This window comes from Tamandua tetradactyla, chromosome 13 (assembly GCF_023851605.1).
Source record: "Tamandua tetradactyla isolate mTamTet1 chromosome 13, mTamTet1.pri, whole genome shotgun sequence".
Taxonomy (NCBI): domain Eukaryota; kingdom Metazoa; phylum Chordata; class Mammalia; order Pilosa; family Myrmecophagidae; genus Tamandua; species Tamandua tetradactyla.
The window spans coordinates 28,974,456-29,001,658 of record NC_135339.1 but is presented as its reverse complement, the minus strand read 5'-3'; the positions used below and the strand labels follow the sequence as shown (position 1 = coordinate 29,001,658).

The 27,203-nt window shown below is 36.1% G+C and overlaps 1 protein-coding gene across 2 annotated transcripts in view; it reads right to left on the bottom strand.

The window, feature by feature from the left end:
* Positions 1-27,203, bottom strand: part of RUFY2 (RUN and FYVE domain containing 2) — a 75,319-nt gene that overhangs the window by 3,052 nt on the left and 45,064 nt on the right. For both annotated transcript variants that reach the window (XM_077125111.1, XM_077125110.1), the window contains exons 14-16: positions 20,068-20,197; positions 19,668-19,762; positions 12,991-13,039 (exon numbers count right to left, since the gene is read on the bottom strand). In XM_077125111.1, coding sequence (XP_076981226.1) covers positions 12,991-13,039; positions 19,668-19,762; positions 20,068-20,197 — 274 coding nt within the window. The remainder of the gene's footprint in view (positions 1-12,990; positions 13,040-19,667; positions 19,763-20,067; positions 20,198-27,203) is intronic.

The following is a 27,203-nucleotide window of genomic DNA, read 5'->3' as shown; positions in this document are numbered from 1 at the left end:
CTTAAGCAAGATCTGGCTAGAAAGAATATTTTTTCCTGTGGAGAAAACTTTGTTAGATGATGCCCATTTTACAATGAGAATACCCAGCTGAAGAAGGAGTTCTCACTGTTCCTGATGAATTTAATCAGACCAAGCCACAACGTTGCAGATCCCAAAGCACCCAAGAGTAAAGATTTCACCTTGGAGATGGAAATAGTGCTCACCTACATCTGAGGTACAGGGACATTAATCACCCAAATAGAAAAGTCTCCAAACTTTTTTCTTGGAGGATATATTCCCCAAACCCAGAGTTTTCTTCAAAGTCTTTATATCTAACAATTTTTTTGAAGAAAAAACATGAAAAAAGGACTGAGCATTCACAGGTCAAGATCACAAGGTGAATTTAAGGCATTTTTGTTTCACAGGCAGTCTTAGTAATTAGCACCTATTATCTCATAGCAAAGGTATGATGGACAGTATTAGGTCCCTGCAAATGAGGGAGTCAAAATTTTTTTAGAACACAGGATTTGAACAATGAGGTCTTTTTTTTTTTTTTAACTGACATCTCATATATAAACACCAGAAAAGATTCAGATGAATCATGGAACATTTTTAAAGCAAGATGGGACCTCAAAAATAACCCAATTCAACTGATGAACATGTGAAAAAAAAGTGACTTGCCAAATGTCCCAAAGCTGCTTAAGGGAGAGCAGAATTACTTCCTGCCTAGCTATAACAGTGAGGAAAAGAGATCCAGATGGAAACCAGATTTGCAAGCAGCAGCATCAGGTTCAGCAGTAACCTTTCTGACATTGAAGCTAGGCCTCCCAGACTAATAATACACCCAAACTTACCCTACCCCCCTCAAGGAGAAAAGATGTACACTGTAAGGAAATCCAAGTGTGTCAGAGCTGGAAGGGACCTCAGAGGTCAAAACCCACAACTCTCATTTTACAGATGAGGAAACAGGTTCAGACAGCTAAAGGTGCTTGCTCATGGAAACAGTTTAATGTTATTTTAAAAAAGGGACAATCAGCAAATAAGAGCCTGCTGAATATTAAAAAGATGGTGGCAGAAATAAAAATCCCACAGAAATGGTTGAAACCGAATCTAACCAAGGTTTTAATTTTTTTTTTACGTGGGCAGGCACCGGGAAACGAACCCGGGTCCTCTAGCATGGCAGGCGAGCATTCTTGCCTGCTGAGCCACCGTGGCCTGCCCCTAACCAAGGTTTTAGATCTAATTTCCAGTTTACAGGAAATAAAGGGATAGAGCAACAAAAGTAAAAACACCACAAGCAATCAGATAAATTCCAAAATGTGAGTAACTCTAGGACAGCTGAACTTCGACTTAGGTCAGTGGCATTAAAAAAAAGAAAAGAAAAAGTCAAGTCATAAATAAATACATTTGTATACATGCAAAAAACTGGGATAACTAGAAAATATTTTGTTATAGACATAAGTGATTAAAACAAAAAAAAAGCAACATCATGATTAACACAAAACAGGGATACTCTGGGGAGTAGAATGCAATCAGGGAGTGCACCTGGGGGCCTCTAAGGTATGGTCATTATGAAGGTTTAGGCACATACGTCAATTTGGCCAGGTAATGGTACCCAGTTGTTGGGTCAAGCAAGTACTGGCCTGTTATTGTGAAGACATTTCATGGACTTAAGTCAGTAAGTTGACTGCATCTATAGCTGATTGCATCTACAAACAACGGAGGAGATTGCCTTCAGCAATGAGAGATGTTTCATTCAATCAGTTGAAGGATTTAAAAGAAGTGATGACTTCAGCCGGGAGAAGAGAGAATTTTCATCCCTACTTCAGCTGGGGAAATTATCGAAATCCTTCATCAGAGTTCCCAGTATGCGGCCTTTCCTATGGAATTTGGACTTAGGTATCTCTACAGTTGTATGAGACGATTTTATGAAATCTCATATTTACAGAATATCTCCTGTTGGTTCTGTTTCCCTAGAGAACCCCAATAGTCGTGTTCTATATCATAAACTAAGAAGATGGTAAGCCAATGTCTTTAAGTTGTACTGTTAATGTACCCTTTCGTATACATGATATATTTAACAATGAAAATATTCTTTTCAGAGTTTAAATAATGATGTTTGGGCAAACATTCATATATTCATTCATTCCCTGAAAAAAATGTGAAAGCAGAATTTCCATGAACTATTTTTGAGGAAGCTATTGAAGGATGTGTTACCCAAAACAAGGAGTAAAACAAGAAAGAAGTGACTGGGTTCAGGCAACAGCAGTTTCAACATAAAAGAAGGGTGAAGGGAGTTCCAAGAGTGGCAGCAAAAGGAAATATCAGGTTGGGGCTACCAAATCAGACTGGAGCAGGACACAGTACTTCAGGAATGACTACTGCAAGGAAAAGACAAAAGAACTAACGAATTACCAGATACATTTTACCAGGTGAAAAATCAAAAAGCATTTTATACAGGTGTTTTAAAGTATGAGAAAATTTAGATATTCAAAAATAATGAAACAAAAAAAGAGAGACAATTATTAACTCCAGAGGGAAAACACATTTATAATATAATCACAGCAATCTACCTAGCCCAGTGAGGAACAATATTTAAAAGTCATAATAAATACACAGTAAACAAATTCCACCAAAATTGAAAGACCAGGATGAGAGTGAGCAAAATTGATCATCTATTAAACAGTCCAGAGACAAGCTCTAAAATGGATGAATGAAGAGGAAACAGTATATATTGCATATTATTTAGAAATAAGAAGATAAATGTCAAAAGAAACAGCTAAAAGCATCTTGAAAGTGGCTACTTCATATGGCAGGAACCATGGTGAATAAAAAGGTAAGGAGTAAAGAACATGAGATTATTACTATTTTGTTGTTATAATTCTTTTTAGTACTATTTGACTTTTTTCTTTTTTTTTTTTTTGTTGGCATGCAGGCTGCGGGAATTGAACCTGAGTCTATGGTATGGCAGATGTCAATTCTGCCACTGAACCACCACCATTGCACCAACCAGTACTATTTGATTTTTAAAAAAACCATTTAATGTAATACCATTTCATGTAATATTTTGATTTTTTTTAAAAAAAGAAAGGAAAGAAATGGGTAGTTTTGTGAGGTATGAAGCCACCTGTCAGAAAAATGCTCACATACAGCCTGTTATGTAGGAGAATGGATTTTTTTTCTTTCTTAACACACCCTATCACAACACCTAGCATTTCTTACAGTTGATGAAAGCACATTTTTATAATTTACTATTCAACATAGTCCATGACTTAACTGAGGGTTCATTGCATTGTACAGGTTCAGGAATTTATTTTTTTATTTTTTATTCTAGCAGTATATACCCAACCTAAAATTTCCTCTTTTAATAAAATTCAAATATATAATTCAGTGATGTTAATAACATTGACAATGTTGAGCTCCCATCACCACCATTTAAGTTTTCTAGGCTGCTGAAATGGCTCAGCTTGAACAATGGGTATTTATTCACTATGGTTAGAGATTGGGAAAAAATGTCCAAATCAAGGCATAATCAAAGATGCCTTCTTACTGGAAGACCAGCTGCCAGTGATCCATGGTAACTGCCACATGGCAAGGCACATGGCAGCATCTGCTAGTCTCTCTCTTCTCTTCCAGGTTTCCCTGCTTTCAGCTTCTGGCTTCTGTGGCTTTCTCCCTCTCTATTTATCCTGTTTAAAAAGGACTCCAGTAAGAGGATTAGGACTCACCCTGAATGAGGTGGGTCACATCTTAACTGAAGCAGCCTCATCAAAATATCCAAATTCTAGATTTTGACTGAGAGCTTGCTTATTCTAATTATTTCCCATCAGTGAAATCATAAAATATTTGTCTTCTTGTGTCTGCTTTATTTCACACATGATGTCTTCAAGGTTCATCACTGTTGTCACATATATCAGGATGATTCCTTTTGATAGCTGATTAATATTCCATTGTGTATAAATACCATATTCTGCTGCTTCTTTCATCATTTGATGGACACTTGGGTTGCTCCTATCTTCTGGCAATTGTGAATAATGCCACTATGAGTGTGCAAATATATATCTGTGTCCCTATATTCAATTCTTTGGAGTCTATACCTAGAAGTCAGATTGCCACTAATTCTATGCCAAACTGTCTTTCACAGTGGCTGCACTATTTTTTTAAAAATTTATTTATTAATTAAAAAATTAAGAAACCAAATAAAACATCAACATATACAATCAGTAATTCACAATATCATCACTTAGTTGCATATTCATCATTTCTTAGAACATTTGTATTAATTCAGAAAAAGAAAAAGACAATAGTAAAAGAAATAAAACAAACAGGAAAGAAAAAAAAAAGATTATAGCTACCATACCCCTTATCCCTGGCTTTCATTGATCACTAGCATTTCAAACTAAATTTATTTTAGCATTTGTTCCCCCTATTATTTATTTTTTTCCATATGTTCTACTCCTTTGTTGACAAGGTAGATAAAAGCAGCATCAGATACAAGGTTTTCACAATCACAAAGTAACATTGTGACAGCTGTATCATTATTCAATCATCCTCAAGAAACATGGCTACTGGAACACAGCACTACATTTTCAGGCAGTTCCCTCCAGTCCCTCCATTACATCTTGAATAACAAGATGATATCTACTTGATGCATAAGAATAACCTTCAGGGGCCACGGTGGCTCAGCAGGTAAGAGTGCTTGCCTGCCATGCCCGAGGACCCGGGTTCGATTCCCAGTGCCTGCCCATGTAAAAAATAAAAAAAAATAAAAAAAAAAAGGCATTCTCCACAACAGATGCCTTTAAAAAAAAAAAAAAGAATAACCTTCAGGTTAACCTCTCAACTCTGTTTGGAATCTCTCAGCCATTGACACTTTGTCTCATTTCACTCTTCCCCCTTTTGGTTGAGAAGGTTTTCTCAATCCCTTGATTCTAAATCTCAGCTCATTCTAGGGTTTTTCTCAATCCCTTGATGTCTCAGCTCATTCCAGGATCTCTGTCCCACGTTGCCAGGAAGGTTCACACCCCTGGGAGTCACGTCCCACGGAGAGAGGGGGAGGGTGGTGAGACTGCTCGTCATGTTGGCTGGAGAGAGAGGCCACATCTGAGCAACAAAAGAGGCTCTCTTGGGGGTGACTCTTAGGCCTAAATTTTAAGTAGACTTGACCTATCCCCTGTGGGGTTAAGTTTCATATGAACAAACCCCAAGACTGGGGGCTCTGGCTGCACTATTTTATATTCCCACTAACAATGAATAATTATTCCTATCTCTGCATCCTCTCCAACACTAGTAATTTTCCCTTTTTTTAAATACTAGCCTTATTTATATTGGGTGTGAAATGAACTTTCATCGTGGTTTTGATTTGCATTTCTCCAATGGCTACTGAAGTTGAGTATCTTTACATGTGCTTTTGATCACTTGTATATCTTATTTGGAGAAATGCCTATTCAAGTTTTTTGCAAAATGTTTAATTGGGCTGTTTGTCTTTTTACTGTTGAACTGAAGGATTTCTTTATATATTCTGGATATTTAATCCTTATTGAATATATAGTTTCCAAATACCTACCTCCATTGAGTAGGCTGTTATTTTATTCTTAATAAAGTTTTTTGAAGCATAAAAGTTTTAACTTTTGAAGAGGTCCCATTTATCTATTTTTTTCTTTTTTGCTTCTACTTCGGGTGTAAAATCTAAAAAAACATTGCCTAACCCAAGGTCCTGAAGATGCATCCCTGTTTTCATCTAGGAGTTTTATGGTTCTGACTCTTCTATTTAGGTCTTTGATCAATTTTGAGTTGATTTCTCTATATGGTGTGAAGTAGGAGTCCATCTTGATTCTTTTGCAAATGATCCAGTTTTCCCAGCACCATTTGTTGAAGAAACTATTCTTTCCCAATTGAGATACCCTTGCCTCTTTCTCAAAAACCAGTTGGCCAGGCACATCAGTGACCGGACACATAGCATACACCAGTCTTGACAAGCTGGACCAGCTGCAAGCCCACCCAGAATCATGAGTTCCCCAAGCCATGGTAGCTGGCACCCCTCCCCTACAGGCTGCGTCCCAGAGGGGAAAGGAAAGGGACTTTACTAGCAGCAGGGGGGCCGGGCTCTACCAAGTTTCAATTTGTGGAGTTAATTAACAAACTCTGACTACTAAAAATAGGCCCCCAGCTCAGCTGAACTTTGAGTAAAAGCTGAGGTTGTGTTTTTCGCCCTGGCTCAGAGGGGGCAGGGCTGACAGAAAAAGAAAAAAACAAAACAGAGGCTTTTTTGGGTCGGACAACACAAAATACTTGAAGGGGTCTGGGCCCTGAAGGAAAGGAGGGGCACATGAGACCTGGAGATACACAGAGAACGTACCAACTTAAGCTCTTGACTGGCAAACCCAAGGAATGGGGGACAGGCTTTAAAAAGGAATTTTTTTCTTCTCTTTTTTGCGGCTGTGTTTCTACACCTTCACTGCTCTTTGGATACAACTGCAAGGCTTCTCAGGCACAATTAAGCTTGTCTGAGAGCTTGTCTGGAGGCTCTGCCTTCCCCAGGAGAGGGGTGGGGCCCAGCTCAGGTAGAATCCCTCCCTCAAGGAATTCAGACCCCAGGGTCTGGAAAACTGAAGCGATTAAAGCCAGCCTACAAGCTCTCCTCTATCTCAACCACAACCCCAGCAGGAAGAGTCTGCTGAAGTTAAAAGAACCACATCACTATGCTGGTAGGACCCACAGGCAGACAAGTGCCACATACTGAGCAGGATAGGAAAAACACAGAGTCTAGAGGCTTCATAGGAAAGTCTTTCAACCTGCTGGGTCTCACCCTCAGGAAAAACTGACACAGTCTCCTCCTGAGAGGAGGTTAGTTTGGTATGGGAAAATCTGACTGGAGTCTATGACACCAAAGTAGACCTACCTAAAAGGAAAAAAGAAAAAAGGCACCATACAGGCAGGGCAAGAAATAAGAAAACAAGAACTGAAGGATTCTCATCTGTTAAACAAAACCTAAGCTAGAGGTCTGGAATAAGCTGAATTGAATGTCAAAGAACAGACAAACGACAAAGTCATCCAGCAAGAAAATCCTAGCTAAAAAAAAGTGAAAACAAGCTCCAGAATAAACTAAGGAAATTAAATGCCTAGACGGCAGCAAAAAATAATGAATCATACTAGGAAAACTGAAGATATGGCTCGGTCAAAGGAACAAACCAACAAATCAAATGAGATACAGAAGTTGAAACAATTAATTCAGAATGTACAAACAGACATGGAAACCCTCATCAAAAGTCAAATTAATGAATTGAGGGAGGATATAAAGAAGGCAAGGAATGAACAAAAAGAAGAAATCGAAAGTTTGAAAAAACAAATCACAGAACTTATGGGAATGAAAGGCACAGTAGAAAAGATAAAAAAAAACAATGGAAAACTACAACGTTAGATTTTTAAGAGGCAGAAAATAGGATTAGTAAACTGGAGGATGGGACATCTGAAATCTAACAAGCAAAAGAAAATACAGGGAAAAGAATGAAAAAATTTAAGCAGGTACTCAGGGAACTGAATGACAACATGAAACTCACGAATATACGTGTTGTGGGTGACCCAGAAGGAGAAGAGAAGGGAAAAGGAGGAGAAAAACTAATGGAGGAAATGATCATTGAAAATTCCCCAACTATGTTGAAAGACTTAAAACTATAGATCCAAGAAGTACAGCATACTCAAAACAGAATACATCCAAATAGATGTACTCCAAGACTTACGAATTAGAATGTCAGACATCAATGAGAAAGAGAGAATTTTGAAAGCAGCAAGAGAAAAGCAATCCATCACATACAAGGGAAGCCCAATAAAACTATGTATAGATCTCTTAGCAGAAACCATGGAGGCGAGAAGACAGTGGGATGATATATTTAAGATACTAAAAGAGAAAAGCTGCCAATCAAGAATTCTATATCCAGCAAAATTGTCCTTCAAAAATGAGGGATAAATTAAAACATTTTCAGATAAAAAAATCACTGAGAGAATTTGTGACCAAGAGACCAGCTCTGAAAGAAATACTAAAGGGAGCACTAGAGAGAGAGAGAAGAAAAGACAGGAGAGACAGGTATGGAGAAGAGAGTATAAATGAAGACTATCAGTAAAGGGAAAATGAAAGAAAAACTGAATATGACATATAAAATCCAAAACGCAAAATAGTAGAAGAAAGTACTACCCATGCAGTAATAACACTAAATGTTAATGGATTAAACTCCCCAATCAAAAGACTACAGATTGGCAGGATGGATTAAAAAACAGGACTCATCTATATGTTGTCTACAGGAAACACATCTTAGACCCAAGGATAAACACAGGTTGAAAGTAAAAAGTTAGGAAAAGATATTTCATGCAAAAAACAATCAGAAAAGAGCAGGACTAGCTATACTAATATCCAACAAATTAGACTTCAAATGTAAAACAATGAAAAGAGACAGAGAAGAACACTACATATTAATAAAAGGAACAATTCAATAAGAAGACATAACAATCATAAATATTTATACACTGAGCCATGTGCTCCACAAATACATGAGGCAAACACTGAAAACAATGAAAAGAGAAATAGATACATCTACCATAATAGTTGGAGACTTCAATCCCCACTCTCATCAATGAACAGAACATCTAGACAAAAGATCCATAAGGACACAGAGAATTTGAATAATACAATAAACAAACTAGACTTAACAGACATTTATAGAACATTACACTCTACAACAACAGGATACACCTTTTTCTCAAGTGCTCATGGATCATTCGCAAGGACAGCTCATTTGCTGGGTCACAAAGCAAGTCTCAATAAATTAAAAAAAGATGGAAATCATACAAAATACTCTCAGATGATAAAGGAATGAATTTGGAAATCAATAACAGGAAGAGGGCCAGAAAATTCACAAATATAGGAGGCTCCACAACACACTCTTAAACAACCAGTGGGTCAAGGAAGAAATTACAAGAGAAATCAGTAAATACCTTGAAGCAAATGAAAATGAAAACACAACATATCAAAACTGCAGCAAAGGCAGTGCTAAGACAGAAATTTATTGTGCTAAATGCCTATATCAAAAAAGAAAAAGAGCAAAAATCAAGGAATTAACTGTACATTTGGAAGAGTTAGAGAAAGAACAGCAAACTAACCCCAACGCAAGCAAAAGAAAAGAAATAATGAAGATTAGAGTAGAAATAAATGAAATCGAGAATATGAAAACAATTGAGAAAATCAACAAAACCAGAAGTTGGTTCTATGAGAAAATCAACAAGATTGATGGACCCTTAGAGAGGTTGACAAAAAGAAGAAGAGAGAGGATACAAATAAATAATATCAGAAATGGAAAAAGGAGACATAATCACTGGCCTCAAAGAAATAAAGGAAGTAATGAGAGGATACTATGAACAACTTTGTGCTAATAAGCTCAACAATGTAGATGAAATGGACAACTTCCTAGAAAGGCAGGAACAACCAACACTGACTCGAGGAGAAACAGATGACCTCAAAAACCAATGACAAGTAAAGAAATTGAATCAGTCATTAAGAAGCTACTCAAACAGAAAAGCCCAGGAACGAATGTGAATTCTACCAAACATTCAAGAAAGAATTACTACCAATCCTGCTCAAACTCTTCAAAAAAATTGAAGAGGAGGGAAGGCTAATTAACTCATTCTATGAAGCCATCACCCTCATACCAAAGCCAGACAAAGATACAACAAGAAAAGAAAATTACAGACCAATCTCTCTAATGAATACGGATGCAAAATCCTCAACAAAATTCTTGCAAATCAAATCTAGCAACACATTAAAATAATTATACACCATGACCAAGTAGGATTCATCCCAGGTATGCAAGGTTGGCTCAACGTTAGAAAATCAATTAATGCAATACACCATATCAGCAAATCAAAGCAGAAAAACCACATGATCATCTCAATTGATGCAGAAAATGCATTTGATAAAAATGCAACATCCTTTCTTGGTGAAAACACTTCAAAGGATAGGAATAGAAGGGGATTTCCCCAACATGATACAGGGAATATTTGAAAAACCCACAGCTAACATCATCCTCAATAGGGAAAAACTGAAAACTTTTCCCCTAAGATCAGGAACAAGACAAAGTTGTCCACTATCACCACTGTTATTCAACATTGTGTTGGAAGTTCTAGCTAGAGCAATTAGACAAGAAAAAGAAATACAGGGCATCAAAATTAGAAATAAAGAAGTAAAACTCTCACTGTTTGCAAATGATATGATACTATATGTCGAAAACCCTGAAAAATTCATAGCAAAACTACTAGAGCTAATAAATGAGTATAGCAAAGTGGCAGGTTACAAGATCAACACTCAAAAAACTGTAGTGTTTCTACAGACTACTAATGAACAATCTGAGGGGGAAATCATGAAAAAAAATTCCATTTACAATTGCAACCAAAAGAATAAAAGATTTAGGAATAAATTTAGTTAAAGTGACAAAGACTTATACAAAGAAAACTACAAGAAATTGTTAAAAGAAATCACAGAAGACCTAAATAAATGGAAGGACATATGGTGTTCATAGACTGGAAGACTAAATATAGTTAAGATATCAATTCTACCTAAACTGATTTATAGATTCAATGCAATACCAATGAAAATCCCAAACACTTACTTTTCAGAAATAGAAAAACCAATAACCAAATTTAACTGGAAGGGCAGGGTGCCCCAAATTCCTAAAAGTATCCTGAGAAAGAAAAATGAAGTCGGAGGTCTCACACTACCTGACTTTAAGGCATAGTATAAAGCTACAGTGGTCAAAACAGCTTGGTACTGGCATAAAGATAGATACACTGACCAATGAAATTGAATACAGTGTTCAGATATAGACCCTCTCATCTATGGACAATTGATCTTTGATACAACAGTCAAGCCAACTAACCTGGGACAGAACAGTCTCTTCAATAAATGGTGCCAAGAGAACTGGATATGCACATGCAAAAGAAAGAAAGAGGATCCATATCTCACACCCTATACAAAAATTAACTCAAAATGGATCAAAGACCTAAACATTATATCTAAGACCATAAAACTGTTAGAAGAGGGCCATGGTGGCTCAGCAGGCAAGAACGCTTGCCTGCCATGCCACAGGACCCGGGTTCAATTCCTGGTGTCTGCCCATGTAAAAAAAAAAAAAAAAAAAAAACTGTTAGAAGAAAATGTATGGAAATATATCGCAAATGTTATAATGGGAGGCAGCTTCCTAGACCTTACACTCAAAGCATGAGCATTGAAGAAAAAATAGATAAATGTGAACGCCTCAAAATTAAACACTTTTGTGCATCAAAGAACTTCAAGTAAAAAGACAGCTTACACAATGGAAGACAATATTTGGAAACGATGTATCAAATAAAGGTCTCGTATCCAGAATATATAAAGAGATTGTTAAACTCAACAACAAAAAGACAAACAACCCAATTACAAAATGGACCAAAGACTTGAACAGACACTTCTCAGAAGAGAAAATACAAATGGCCAAAAGGCACATGAAAAGATGCTCAACATCCCTGGCTATTATGAAATGCAAATCAAAACCACAATGAGATATCATCTCACACCCACCAGAATGGCCATTATCAATAAAACAGAAAACAGCAAGTGCTGGAGAGGATGTGGAGAAAGAGGCACACTTATCCACTGCTGGTGGGAATGTCAAATGGTACAACTGCTGTGGAAGACAGTTTGGCAGTTCCTCAGGAAACTAAGTATAGAATTGTCATATGACCCCGCAATACCATTGCTAGGTATCTACTCAAAAGACATGAGGACAAAGACACAAATGGACATTTGCACACCAATGTTTATAGCAGCATTATTTACAATTGCAAAGAGATGGAAACAGTCCAAACGTCCATCAACAGACGAGTGGCTAAACAAGCTGTGGTATATGCATACGATGGAATATTCTGCAGCTGTAAGATTAAAGTTATGAAGTATGTAACAACATGGATGGACCTTGAGGACATTATGTTCAGTGATATTACCCAGAAACAAAAGGACAAGTATCGTATGGTCTCACTGATATGAACATTAATGAATGAACTTGGAGAATTTCAGTTAAGAACAGAGGTCATCAGGAGATAGAAATAGGGCAGATACTGGGTAATTGGAACTGAAGGGATACAGATCGTGCAAAGGGACTGATTGTAAAAATTCAGAAATGGATAGCACAATACTACCTAACTGTAATACAATAATGTTAGAACACTGAATGAAGCTGAATGTTAATGTGGTGTATGACCTTAATTGATTTTCTTATGTTGAACCACCACTGCATACCTGCAATAAATCCCACCTGATCATGGTGTATACTTCTTTTAATGTGCTGTTGGATTTGGTTCGCTAATATTTTGCTGAGGACTTTTACATCTTATAAGAGACAATGGTCCATAATTGTCTTTCCTTTTGGTATTTTTATCTGGTTTTGGTATGAGGGTGATGTTGGCTTCAGAGAATGAATTAGGGAGTGTTTCCTCCTCTTAAATTTTTTGGAAGAGAATGAGTAGGATTGGTATTCTTAGTAGAGATTCTTGTATTCAGACACATTCAAAATATTGTAATGATAAATTATATAATCAATTTCACACAATTAGCAACCTCATGCAGAATCATAAGCCCATTTTCAGAAGAAGAAACTGAGGTTCAATGAAGATATGTGACTTGCTGAAGGTTAAAACTAGTAAGAAATAAATTAGCATAGTACTGCAGGGTTTCCCAAGTTCAGAGGTAATTTTATTCCTTCATGCCGCACTAGGTAGGGAAATGGACAAAATCATTCCTAAGGTCATTTCCAACAACACAAAGATTATTAGTAATGTGATTTTAGAGGTAGAGGGAAGAGCTGTAACCCCATCATCCAAGTTCCAATTCAGTGTTTCTACCTCTACACATTCTAGGACTAAGTAATAATACCTCAGATTCATACAGTTTTACCTCTATTGGAGACTGGAGGGAAAACATCTTCTACTCACCTGTAATGCTTTGTTGGCTTCTTTTATGTCTTCTATTTTAAGTTTTGATCTAAAAAGATTATAAATAGGTATATAAGTTTCAGTACATGTATTTAAATACAGAACACTTAACAATTCAATAGAAAGGTATTGGCTTTTCATAGAATACAAAATTGTATATATGATATCCTAATGATGTACTCTAGCTAATGGGGTTATACTTTATATTTTCCTATATATTCTAGTTAAAAAATGTATTCTTTCAACTTAAAAACTGTTTTTAAAGAAAGAAATATTGGCATTTTCATGTGATTATGACAATATTAATAGTTATCATTCACTGTAGGCTTACTATGTGTCAGGCACTATGATACATACATACATAACCTCATTTAATCATCACAAAAACCAATGAGGTTTGGACTCCTGTTATCCTTGTTTGATTAATGAAAACAAATGAGGCCTGAAAACATTCAGTCACTTGTGAGGAATCACAGAGCTGCTAAATGGTGGAGGTGGAATTCAAACTCAAGTCAGAATGATCCTAAAGCCACAGGCTAGCCATTATGCACACTGCTTTTCTAGCAGGTAAAGAAGAAGGCTCAAAGTGGAAAGCCAAGGAAGATATAATGGTGATATCTGTTCAGCTTTCAACATGCTAATGGTAAGAATTTAATGTAGATTATAAAAAGAAATAATTATCTGTGATCCCACTACTCAGGGATATTCTTCTCTACCAGTCTCTGTGTGTGTGAGTTTGTGTTTAAAGAGGATCGTTATCTACAGTGTTCTATAACCAGCTTTCTTCACCTAATAGCGTATCCTGAATGATTCACAGCTACTCACTTGTTACTACATACCTTGACATTATATTAAATGGTTACAATGAAAAGAATATAAAGTAGTTTATATAATTACTTACTGCTAAACTCTTTCAAAATTTCCCCCAAAATTTGTTCATTAAAATTGAAATACCCAGGAACAACCAGCAAAAACTAGCATTTCTCCAAGTTCTTGAGAACAGTTAAAGGACTGTAGAAATAGGGCAACTGCTGCAAGAAAAAGGCGACTTGAAAGCGGTAAGATTTCTCGGTGCCCTGGCACCTCACCTACCCCTCAGCATAGAGTTGGTTTGCACTCCCAGTGCATGTTCCAGATAACAATTCAGAGGAAGCACAGTAACCCTTTGTGTGCATACTGGGAGCATGTATGTCTGGTTCAATTTGTCTACTGGTGGCTACAGGGACACACTGACCCAGAACTTGCCCTGCTTGTAGAAAATACTCACCATGCTCTCCTACAGAATACTGTAGGAGAGTAGGCAAGTGATTGGTGCTGGCTGTAAGATATACAATGTAGTACCCAAAAGGAGAAGAAACATTCCTAGAGAGGAAAGTTTCCTAGAGAAGAATTTGCATCTATGTAAATAGGGGAATTCCTAAGGCCACATGTGCATGCCCAAGACAAGATAAGTGCACAGAAAGGATTAGGGCAGCCTCTACGCTTTGGCCTGAAGCCACTCTCTAAACTCACTGTATGGATAAGCCCGGAAGAAAAGCGCTTGGACAGGTCAATCCACAAAGACTAGGAAAAGTTTTATTTTTTTCCTTTTTTTGTTCTTGTTAGCTCCTGGAAAGCATTCAAGGAAAGCTTTCTTAACACTAGCTGCATACAAACTTAAGGAGCTGACACCTCAAAGACTAAATTCCAGTGATACATTAAAATATCAAAAGGTCTAAGTTTCAACAAAAGATTACAAGACATACAAAGAAACAAGAAGGAACGGCATAGGGAAAGGAGAAAACTAAAGTGTTAGTAACCATTAACAAAGAGGACCATATCTAAAACACACAAGACAAAGACTTTAAGTAAATGATTCTAAAGATATTCAAAGAGCTAAAGATAAACACAGACAAAGAACTAAAGGAAATCAGGAAAACGAAAGATGAACACAGAGTATCAATAAAGAGATGAAAATTACGAAAAGGAACCAAACAGCTAAAAACCAGAGTAACAAAAATTAAAAACGCTCTAGAGGGGCTCAACAACAGACTGGGGCTAGCAGAAGAAAGAATCAGTGAACCTGAAGATAAGACAATTGAAATCATCTAATGTGAAGAGCAAAAGGAAGAAAGCATGAAGAAAAGTGAACAGACAATGAGGAACTTACAGGACAACATCGAGCATATTAAAATACACCTTGCATGGATTCCGAAGGAGAAGAAAGGGAGAAATGGGCAGAGAGAATATTCAAAGAAATAATGGCTGAAAATTTCCCAAATTTAACAAAAGACACATATCCAAGACACTTAATGAACTTGAAAGAAAATAAATACACAGAAAACTGCACCATGGCATATTATAATCAAACTATCAAATGCTCAAGACCTGAGAAATTTGAAAGCAGCAAGAGAGAAGACTGTGCCACATACAAGGGAGTCTCAGTAAGATTAAATCTGATTTCTCATCAGAAATCATGGAGACAAGAAGGTAGTGGGAGGCCATATTTAAAGAGCTGAAAGCAAAAGACTGTTAACAAAAAAAACTCTGTATTTGGTAAAACTGCCTTTCAAAAATGAGGGAGAGAGTAAGATATTTCCAGATTAAACAAAAGCTGATGGATTCTGGCACCACTAGACTAGCCCTACAACTGATGCTAAAGAAAGTTCTACAGGTTGAAAAGAAAGAACAATGTTTCTAACATTAAAAAAAAAACACAAAAACTGGAATGACCAAACATCCAAATTATTTTTCTTAGAATAACACTCGGAAATAAAATTAGTGAACCAAAAGTTACATCAAAAAATGTAAATCTCTGCTACTAAATCAGAGTATCTGGAGCCTGCTTTGCCCTACAGACGCTTTTGCTCCAAAACATAAAACAAAATGTCAGTCTTCTGTCTGGTTCATACTGACTCTTATAGTTTAAATTATCATGGTAAATGATACACTGTGAAAATACTATTAATGGAATAATCAAGTTTTCTTGGCTGAATTTACATATACAAAATGTGTCCCAGGAAAACTGACCCTGGTGGGAAAAGTGGCCACAAAAGTAATGGTTTAATTGTGCTATATAAAAAAGTTGAATACAGCTTCAAGTGGCTTACTGGCATTCACCAAATACTTATGAAAACTTATTGGTATTATATATTTCTGGTTAAAATGCTTTAATGCATAAGTATGGACTCAGAAAGTTTGCCCTGCATGATATATATTGCCAAAATGTCCTTAAGGGGGAATCAATTAAAATTTCAATAACCATAAAGTACAAGAATACATTCTTTTTACCCTAGGAAACAAATGTCTATGTTATTCATTTCAATTAGCTTTTATTTAGGAACATGTATTTCTAAGTGTGTGGAAATATTCCTACCTTGGCATGAAATAGCATAGAGAAGGGTCAGAATAATTGTGAGAATATAATTAATGTGATGCAATCAATTAAGACACTGCCAGAAAACATCCATAAATTATACAAGCCTCAGATAATCCAGAAAGGAAGAAGGAACACAAAAATCTACAGATTTCTTCATAGGGAAAGGATAGTATTTACAAAATTATATATCTGGAAGAGCCCTGGCAATTTCTCTTTTTTCTAAGTTCAAAATCTTGTTACAATTTAAGTCTCAGTGAGGATATGGAAAAAACAGTGCTGGAGAGGATGTGGAGAATGAGGCATACTTATCTATTTGTTGGTGGGAATGTCAAATGGTATAACTGCTGCGGAAGGCAGTCTGCAGTACCTCAAAAAGCTAAATATAGAACTGCCATATGACCCGGTAATACCATTGCTAGGTATCTACTCAGAGGACATGAGGGCAAAGACACAAATGGGCATTTGCACACCAATGTTTATAGCAACATTATTTACAATTGCAAAGAGATGGAAACAGCCAAAATGTCTTTCAACAGACGAGTGACTAAACAAACTGTGGTATATACATACGATGGAATATTATGCAGCTATAAGACAGAATAAAGTTATGAAGTATGTAACAACATGAATGAACCTTGAGGACATTATGTTGAGTGAGATTAGCCAGAAACAAAAGGACAAATACTGCATGGTCTCACTGATATGAACTGACATGAGTGAATAAACTTGGAGAATGTCATTGGTAACAGAGACCATGAGGAGATAGAAATAGGGTAAGATATTGTAAATAATGTTGCTATAATCCCTTCAACTGGAGTTGAAGGGATACAGATTGTGCAACAGAACTGAATGGAAAAACTCAGAAATGGACAACATAATACTACCTAACTGTTATACAATTATGTTTAAACACTGACTGAAGTTGAATGTGAGAATGTGAGAGGGAGGGCTGGGGGCACAAATGAAATCAGAAAGATAGACAACAGAGACTGAGATGGTATAACCTAGGAATGCCTAGAGTGTATAACGATAGTGATTAAATGTACAAAATTAAAAAATGTTTTTGCATGAGGAAGAACAAAGGAATGTCATTACTGCAGGGTGCTGAAAATGGATGGTAATTAATATTTTAAAATTTTAACTTATGTGTAAGAAAAGCAAAAATGTTTATTTGGTACAAGATTTATATTTTGACTAGTACAGTTCCTAATATAACTTATGTAGACAGCTTAATTGAACACCATAAGTACATGGAACCTTGAGTAGGACATGAGATTTTGTTGGTTTGTCCAGAGTGATGCCCCAATAAATCTCAGAGTGATTTGAACAGTGAATAATAAAGTATTTGCAAACTCCCCTTCAGGGAATGGTGAAAACAGGGGGAAAATTCAATTTCCCCAAGTTGAATTCTTGATATTCTCACAAGTTGTGCGGACAACCAAAGCTATAGGCTGAGCCCCCAATCTTGGGGTTTGTTCATATGAAACTTAATCCCACAAAGGATAGGTCAAGCCTACTTAAAATTAGGCCTAAGAGTCACCCCCAAGAGAACCTCTTTTGTTGCTCAGATGTGGCCTCTCTCTCCAGCCAACACAAGTAAACTCACCACGCTCCCCCTCTCTACGTGGGACATGACTCCCAAGGGTATGGACCTTCCTGGCAACGCGGGATAGAAATCCTGGAATGAGCTGAGACTCAGCATCAAGGGATTGAGAAAATCCCCAGAATGAGCTGAGACTCAGCATCGGGGAATTGAGAAAACTTTTTCAACCAAAAGGGGGAAGAGTGAAATGAGACAAAATAAAGTGTCAATGGCCGAGAGACTCCAGAGTCAAGAGGTTATCCTGGAGGTTATTCTTGCACATTAAGTAGATATCACCTTGTTAGTCAAGATGTAGTGGAGAGGCTGGAGGGAATTGCCTGAAAATGTGGAGCTATGTTCCAGTAGCCATGTTTCTTGAAGATGACTGTATAATGATATAGCTTTCACAAAGTGACTGTGTGATTATGAAAACCTTGTGTCTGATGCTATCTTATCAAAAGATGAGTAAAACATATGGAATAAAGATGAATAATAGGGGGAACAAATGTTAAAATTAATTTAGAGTGAAATGCTGGTGACCAGTTGGGGGAGGGGTGGAGGTATGGTATGTATGAATTTTTCTGTTTTCTTTTTATTTCTTTTTCTGAATAGATCCAAATGTTCCAAGAAATGATCATGATGATGAATATGCAACTATGTGATGATATTATGAATTACTGATTATATATGTAGAATGGAATGATCAAAAGTTACATAGGACCCAGCAATTCCACTCCTAGGTATTTATATGAAATGAAATATGAAAATATATGCCCACACAAAAAAATGCATTAAGTTAAAAAACACAGATACAAAAGACCACCTGCCATATGACTCCATTAAATGAAATGTCCAGAATAGGCAAAACTGAAGAAACAATTGGTTGCCTAGGGCTGGGGATAGGGTTGGTGGAAAATGGAGAATGACTTTCAATGGGTATAAAATTTGTGTATGTTGTAACGAAAAGGTTCTAACATTGATTGTGGTGATAACTGCACAACTCTGTGAATATATTAAAAGCCACTGGATTGTACACTTTGGGTTAATTGTTTATGATATGTGAATTATATCTTAATAAAGTTGTTATTAAAAAAAAAGAAGAGGAAAAAAGTGATGCTATGTTTTCTTTAATGTGGCAGTGTTACAACCTTGCTGAGCTTACCCCAAATACATGGCAATATGTTAAACAAGGGTAAAAAGATGGAGCTGCTAACCCAAAACATAGACCACAGAGAAAGGAGGAGGAAAATGTGAGAAAGGTAAAACACCATTTCTTCTTCTTGGCTTTGTAAGAGCCCAGTAAATTTTACTGCAATGGGTATACATTGCATGAAGTTAAACTCTGATTCCAGGAAATTATAAAACAACCTCTATCTCTCACACATTAGCTCCTTCTCAAAACACTGTAAAAGGGATCTCTCTGGAGCTTTTTTCACTTCTGTTGTTCTTAGAAAAATATAAAAGAACTTCTGAGTTCTCTGACATGGAAGAAATTAGATAAAAGTCTTAGCTTTCAACCACTGGAAAACTTTTAGAGCTTAAGAGTTACCAAAATGAATATAACTTTCAATGAAATCTCTCCCATCTACAAGCTTATTTTTAATCTTTAATGTTTTATTTTTCTTTAATAGTTTATATCTTTATTTCCTATGTTTAGGCTTTTCTGTCTATTAGGCTTGATACATCACACCTTTTGGAAAGTCGACTATTTCACTGAAGGAAAAAAGGAGAAATTACTCGCTAAGTTTGTTGCCAAGTTCTTGCAGGGCTTGCTCCTGGTCATGGTATTTCCTTTTCAGCTGCTGATTTTCATCTTGGACATTAAGGAACTCCTTCAATAAAAGATATAAAATGCAGATTTAAAGAAACAAACAAAAACTCCATACAGTATATATACCATGTAACTATGAACAAAAACCCCTCGCTTTTTTAAGAAAAAGAAGTCGATATTCAAAGATCTTTCACAGCTATTCTATATATCAACTATTTTCCATTTACTTAATCTCCTTATTGATAAATTTTTGGGTGACTAGTACATCCCGTTTCCACAGTATAAATGTAAATCATAATTCAATTATCATTTTAAATAACTTAACATTCTTTAAGATATAAGTCTTAAAATTTTACCACCATTTACTTTTTTAAGAGTAGTGATTTGTTGGGTCTCATTTCTAAGATGAGATAAGACATCTTTTTCCTTTTGAAGATCTTCCTGTAAAGTCTGCCTCCATTCCTTTTCAATCTTCAAATCAGTTTCCAGTTGTACCCTTAAATGAGAAATAATACACAAAAGCTCAGTGCTATTTTTCTGGACAGTTGTATGTATTCTTTAATAAGAGTATCATCTGAATAGATTACTTTTACCTTAATGCAATTCTCAACATTTTCTTTCATGAATATTTTGACAAGTTCAGCAGCACACAGGGTTTTCAGATCACAAGTGTCAATGCATTTGCCAACCACAAAAAAATCCTTGCTAAATAATAATTTATGTCATTTGTTAATTTTATATAAATAAGTCTTGCTATAAGCACTGCAAATGCCTGAAAGGGCACCCAACAAACTATTAAGGGAACTAAAAAACTATGAAGGGCACCCAACAAACTGGTTACAGCTTAGAATGGCACTGAGGGGAAGAATGTGGGTTTTTAATTATTCACATTTCTCTGCCATGTGAAAATTTTTACAACAAACTAATAAAAAGCTTACATTCTGATATATAAGAATTACAGCAACCACTAAATCAATTTAATATCAGAAGCAGAAAAACTTATTGCGGCCATTGAATGTACACTTCGGATGTACATATATGAACTGTATGGTTCATGGATGAACTGTATGGTACATGAAGTTATATCAATTAAAAAAAAAACAGAAAAATTAGCCTTAGCATAAAGTACTTATTTTTCATATTACTACTGGAAGCTGACCAATTACAGGCCAGATCTAAGAACACGTAGACACTGAGGAAAAATCCACAATGCTAATCAAGGTCTAGTAACGCCAGTTCCTAGCTGAAAACATTCTAACAATAGGCACTAGTCACAACACAAAAGTAGCCAAATTCATTTCCACAGTTATTGCCCATTAGTGGGTATAACAGATGAGGCATACACTAATAATGCTAGCATTTCTAGTACTTTAAATTTTAGTTGCAAATATTATAACTATAATATTAAGCATACCACATTATATTACTATTTTAATATTTTTTGTTAATAATTTTATTACTTTTTACTATTTCCTCATAAAATTAACATTTCCATTTGCAGTCACATTCTTTCCAGTGGAATGGATTTTGGATTTTATAATTCAGGTCAAAGAAAAAGGATATCTGAAAATGAAATTTACAGAATCAAACACTTCAAAGAGTGTTCAGAGATGACAAATACTGTCACACTACAGATTTAAAAGGAATACAAAGGGACAGGTAAATTTTTTTTTTCTTTTGCATGGGCAGGCACCAGGAATTGAACCCGTGTCTCCCGCATGGCAGTCGAGAACTCTGTCACTGAACCACCGTGGCCCACCCTAGGAGAAGGGCTTCCTTGACTGGGAATTGAACCCAGGCCGGGGTGGTGAGAGCGCCGAATCCTAGCCACTAGACCACCAGAGACAGGTAAATTTTACATTATGCTAAAGTAACTAAAGTGCAGAGTGCTCTTTGAGTGTCCTCATCATATAGAACCAGAAAAATATGAGTGGAAAAGCAAAGGAAAGAAACTGTTTCTAAGTTATTAAAAATATATTATCAAAACACATGTTAAGCATCAAAGACAGCAATCATACAGGAAAAAAATGGAAAACTTAACCACATACAAATGTTAAATGTCTAAATTGAAAAAAACACTAAGAACAAAATTTAAAAATAAACAAACAAAAACCATTTTCATTATATGTGAAAGACCCAGAGTATCCTCCTGCTCTCCAAATTGTTACATGTTCATGCTCTATCAAAATGGCACCAACTGAGAAACAAAATCACTTTTATGATAACAGCAGAGGCAAACAGCTTCTCTCTGCAGTTGTATCCAAGTTCTACCAGGTTAGTTCAGCCCTTCAGGTAAGGGACAGGCCTTACAGAATTGCTTGGGTCCTTCTTTGGGCAGAGATCAAATAGCTACATTACTGCAGAATAAAAACTAGATGTGTCTTAACCATACACTTTTGTCAAACTCTAGAAAGGTGATTCAGTAACATGGGGTACCAGGGTTTCAAGATTGTATACTACAGACTGCCAAAGTGTCTCAGTTTTTTTTTCATATAGGGCACAGGAACTTGCACAACAAAGCCCATAGCTATCATTAATAAACTTGATGACTCAATCGCTCCCTGAAAGTGCTGGCTACCCTTTTGTGGAAGTGCTTAAAATTAAGAGAAATTTTTTGTTTACTGAGTATGTTTGGGTTTTGAGGGGTGGGTTTTAGTTTTACAATGTACAAACAACGCAAGCTTATAAGCAAGGTAATATTCTGTGGCCTAAAGCTTTACTCTGCATGCTCACTTCTTACGATATTTTGTAGTAGAATCTAAGAGGATCTTGGAATTCTAGTTCCAGACAAGATGGAATAGACACATTTCTCCCTATTCTTCCCACTTAAGTACAGTGAGAAATTCTGGAGTTCATATATAAAATAAACCTAAGAAGATGCTGAGAGGTGGAAAAAAGAGGCAGATGAGCTAATAAGAACACAAGGAGTCCAGGAATAAGATTCAGTGAGTTTCCTGAGTTTTCTTTTTACCTCTTATATGACTTAGACTGGGCTCTGGAGAAGCCCAAAACCCACAAATACCAATGTGCACAGCCAAAAAAAAAAAAAGTCTGCTCTCTCTCACCAAAAGACCAGGAAAGGGCAGCTTTAGCAAGAGATATCTTTCTACAATAAATGCCCTGTACTAGCAAAAGAGGGAAAAATCCATGGGCCTCCCACCCCTGTCAGCAAAGGCTGAGTGGGAAACCTAGACTTCTACCCTCTTATAGAGGAAATAAGACATCCCTTCCACCTTACTCCTACCCCCCAATGGGTTGGTTATCAAACAAAGCCAACTGGGAGTCTGGACATTTACTATTGCCCAGCAGTAGTGTGGTGCCTCTCTCCACCTAGCCTGTAATATCAATGGAAGCCCTGTGAGAACCTGGACTTTTCCCCACACAGCAGTAACAAGGCCTTCCTTCAATCCCCCTCCCCACAGTGTCTTCAAAGACCAAGTGGGGAGCTTAGATTCCTACCACTGCTGGCTGGTAATGAGGTACTTCTCCCTCTCCTCCCCAGGGTGGTATCAGCAGAGAATAAGTGGGGAAGCCTAGACTTCAACTCCTGCCCAGTGGTAACAAAATGCAATTCCCTCTCCACAGTGTCAGTGAAAGCTCAGTGAAAAGCCTACATTTCAGTTAGCCTACCCAACAGTTATAAGGTACCCTCTCTACTCCACTCTGGGGTCCTGTACTTTCAGCCTCCCGCTTGGCATAAAAATTCATTATCTACGTTCCCCCTCTATCAGGATTTCAGTGGAGGAGTGCTAAAACCGAAGAAGTTAATAAAATCCAGAATCTCCTAACACAGATTCAAAATGTCCAGGATGCAACAGAAAGCATTAACTGTGTACCAAACCTAGAAAATCTTAATTTGAATGAGAAAAAACAATCAACAGATGACAACATATCAAATAACTACAGATGTTGCATTTTAAAGCAGCCAAGACAATATAAAAATGCTTCCATGAGCAATTAAGAACACGCCTAAAGGTGTGGACCTTCCTGGCAACGTGGGACAGAGATCCTGGAAGGAGCTGAGACTCAGCATCAAGGGACTGAGAAAAACCCTAGAATGAGAATTAACATCAAGGGATTGAGAGAACCTTCTCGACCAAAGGGGGAAGAGTGAAATGAGACTAAGTGTCAATGGCTGAGAGATTCCAGAGTCGAGAGGTTATCCTGGAGGTTATTCTTATGCATTAAGTAGATATCACCTTGTTGTTCAAGATGTAGTGGAGAGGCTGGAGGGAACTGCCTGAAAATGTAGAGCTGTGTTCCAGTAGCCATGTTTTTGATGATGATTGAACAATCATATAGCTTTCACAATGAGACTCTGTGAATGTGAAAACCTTATGTCTGATGCTCCTTTTAGCTACTATATCAACAGAAGAGTAGAACATATGGAATAAAAATAAATAATAGGGGGAACAAATGTTAAAATAAATTTAGTTTGAAATGCTAGTGGTAAATGAAAGCAAGGGGTAAGGGGTATGGTATGTATAATCTTTTTTTTTCTCTGTTATCGTTTTATTTCTTTTTCTGTTGTCTTTTTATTTCTTTTTCTAAATTGATGCAAATGTTCTAAGAAATGATGAATATGCAACTATGTGATGATATTAAGAATTACTGATTGTATATGTAGAATGGAATGATATCTTAATGTTTTGTTTGTTAATTTTTTTTAATTAATAAAAAAAAGTTTAAAAAAATGAAAAAAAAAAGAACACGCCTAAAACAAAAGAAAGACCAGGAAGGCTCAGCAAAGAAAAGGAAAATAAAAAGAAGAGACAAATGGAAAATACAATTCAAATTAAAAACTCACTGGGTAGGCTCAATACAAGGATTAAAATTACAGGGGAAAAAAAATGACAACGGAGTCAATGAACTTCAAAATAAAACAAAAGAAATTACTCAATCTGAACAACAGAGAGAAAGCAGATTTAAAAAAAATGAACAGAGAGTCTCAGGGACCTGTGGGACTATGACAAAAGGTCTACCATTCATACCATCAGAGTCCCAGGAGAGGAAAAAGATGGTGGGGCTATAAAAACACTTGAAGAGGCAATGTGGGACCGAGATCCTGGAAGGAGCTGAGACTCAGCATCAAAGGACTGAGAAAAACCCTAGAATGAGCTGAGAATTAACATTAAGGGATTGAGAGAACCTTCTCGACCAAAGGGGGAAGAGTGAAATGAGACTAAGTGTCAATGGCTGAGAGATTCCAAACAGAGTCTAGAGGTTATCTTGGAGGTTATTCTTACGCATTAAGTAGATATCACCTTGTTATTCAAGATGTAGTGGAGAGGCTGGAGGGAACTGCCTGAAAATGTAGAGCTGTGTTCCAGTAGCCATGTTTCTTGATGATGATTGAACAATGATATAGCTTTCACAGTGAGACTCTGTGAATGTGAAAACCTTGTGTCTGATGCTCCTTTTAACTACTTTATCAACAGAAGAGTAGAACATATGGAATAAAAATAAATAATAGGGGGAACGAATGTTAAAATAAATTCAGTTTGAAATGCTAGTGGTAAATGAAAGCGAGGGGTAAGGGGTATGGTATGTATAACCTTTTTTTTCTCTATTATCGTTTTATTTCTTTTTCTGTTGTCTTTTTATTTCTTTTTCTAAATCGATGCAAATGTACTAAGAAATGATGAATATGCAACTATGTGATGATATTAAGAATTACTGATCGTATTAGTAGAATAGAATGATATCTTAATGTTTTGTCAATTTTTTTTAATTAATAAAAAAAGTTAAAAAAAAAAATTCTGACTCTAAATCCTGAGCTTGATGAAGGATAAGTTTGACTGAATACTGCAGGAGGGGTATTTATACAGCTCCAAATAACCTGCTTATTGCTCAATTCTTCATTTCTTAAATAATGCAATCCTTTACCTTTAGGGTTGAAAAAGTGAATGGCAACATTAATCCTTTAACTAATTCAATACTTTCTTTAAGTAATGCCAAAAAAAAACAAAAAAAAACACTTGAAGAACTAATGGCTGAAATTTGCCCAAATTTGACAAAAAAAGAGATTTAAGAAGCTGACCAAACCCTAAACAGGATAAATCCAAAGACATTCACAGACACATTATAACCAAACTTTGGAAAACAAAAACAAAGAAAGAACCCTGAGAGCTACCAGAGAGAAATGACACAATACCTATAGAGGAACACTGATTTAAATGACAATGTATTTTTCATCAGAAACTACAGAGATGAAAAGAAAGTGGCACAACATTTCTCAAGAGCTGAAAAAAAAACAAAACACTGTCAACCCAAAAGTCTATAAACAGTGAAAATGTGCTTCAGAAACGAAGACAAAATCAAGACCTTCTCAGATAAAAGAAAATTTGTTGCTAACAGACATAACCTAAAGAATGACTAAAGGAAGTTCTTCAAACACAAAGAAAATGATTAAAGAAGGAAACATGAACATCAGGAATGAGGAAAGAACAAGTGGAAAGAGTTTTCTAAATTATATTAAACAGCCAAAGCAAAAATTTTAATATTGTCTGCTGTTATATTTAATATTTAAGCAAATTATATTATAAAAGGTGGGTAAAGGGATTTAAATGGAGGAAAGGTTTCCACACTTCAAAGTGGTAAAATGTTGATACCAGTAAACTATGAAAATTGCATACGTATAACATAATACCTAGGGCAACTACTAAAAAGTCTATACAGAGATACACTCAAAAACACTGTAGATAAATCGAAATGGAATTCTCAATAATGTTCAAGTTACCCATAAATAAAGTGGAAAAATGAAACAAACAAAAAACAGAGGGAAAACAGAAAACAGTCAATAAAATGGCATATTGATAATTACACTAAGTGTTGGAGAAAAATTGGGGGAGGGAATAGTTGGGAAGTCTGTACTTTCTGCATGATTTTTCTGTAAATCTACGACACCTTTAAATAATTTTTTTAATTATACTTAATGTAAATGATAAACATACCATTAAAAAGACAAAGATTGGTAAGATGGATTAAAAAATATGAAGGATATGCTATTTAAAAAATCACTTCAAATATAATGATAAAATTAGGTTGGAAGTAAAAGAATGGAAAAATGCAAATATTAATATATGATTAATACATGCAAACATTAATCAAAAGAAAGCAGGAGTGATAAATCACTGTAATAAAAAGTAGACTTGAAGGCAAAGAAAATTACCAGGGACAAAGAGTCATGTTATATAATGATAAAAGGAGTGAGTTCAAGGAAGGCATATCAATTATCTTTGGGGTAGGCACTAAACAACAGCACTTTAGAATATAAAGAAGCAAAAACTGACAGAATTGAGAGAAGAAACTGAAAAATTCACAATTATAGCTGGATATCTGAACAACCGTCACTCAGTGATTGATAGATATACTTGACAGAAAATCAGCAAAGACATGGAAGAACTTAACACCCCAACCAAATGATCTGAAGGTAGCTTAGCAAGTTATATATCATATGTAATGTGGTGATACTGACTCATCTGTTAACCATAATATATAAC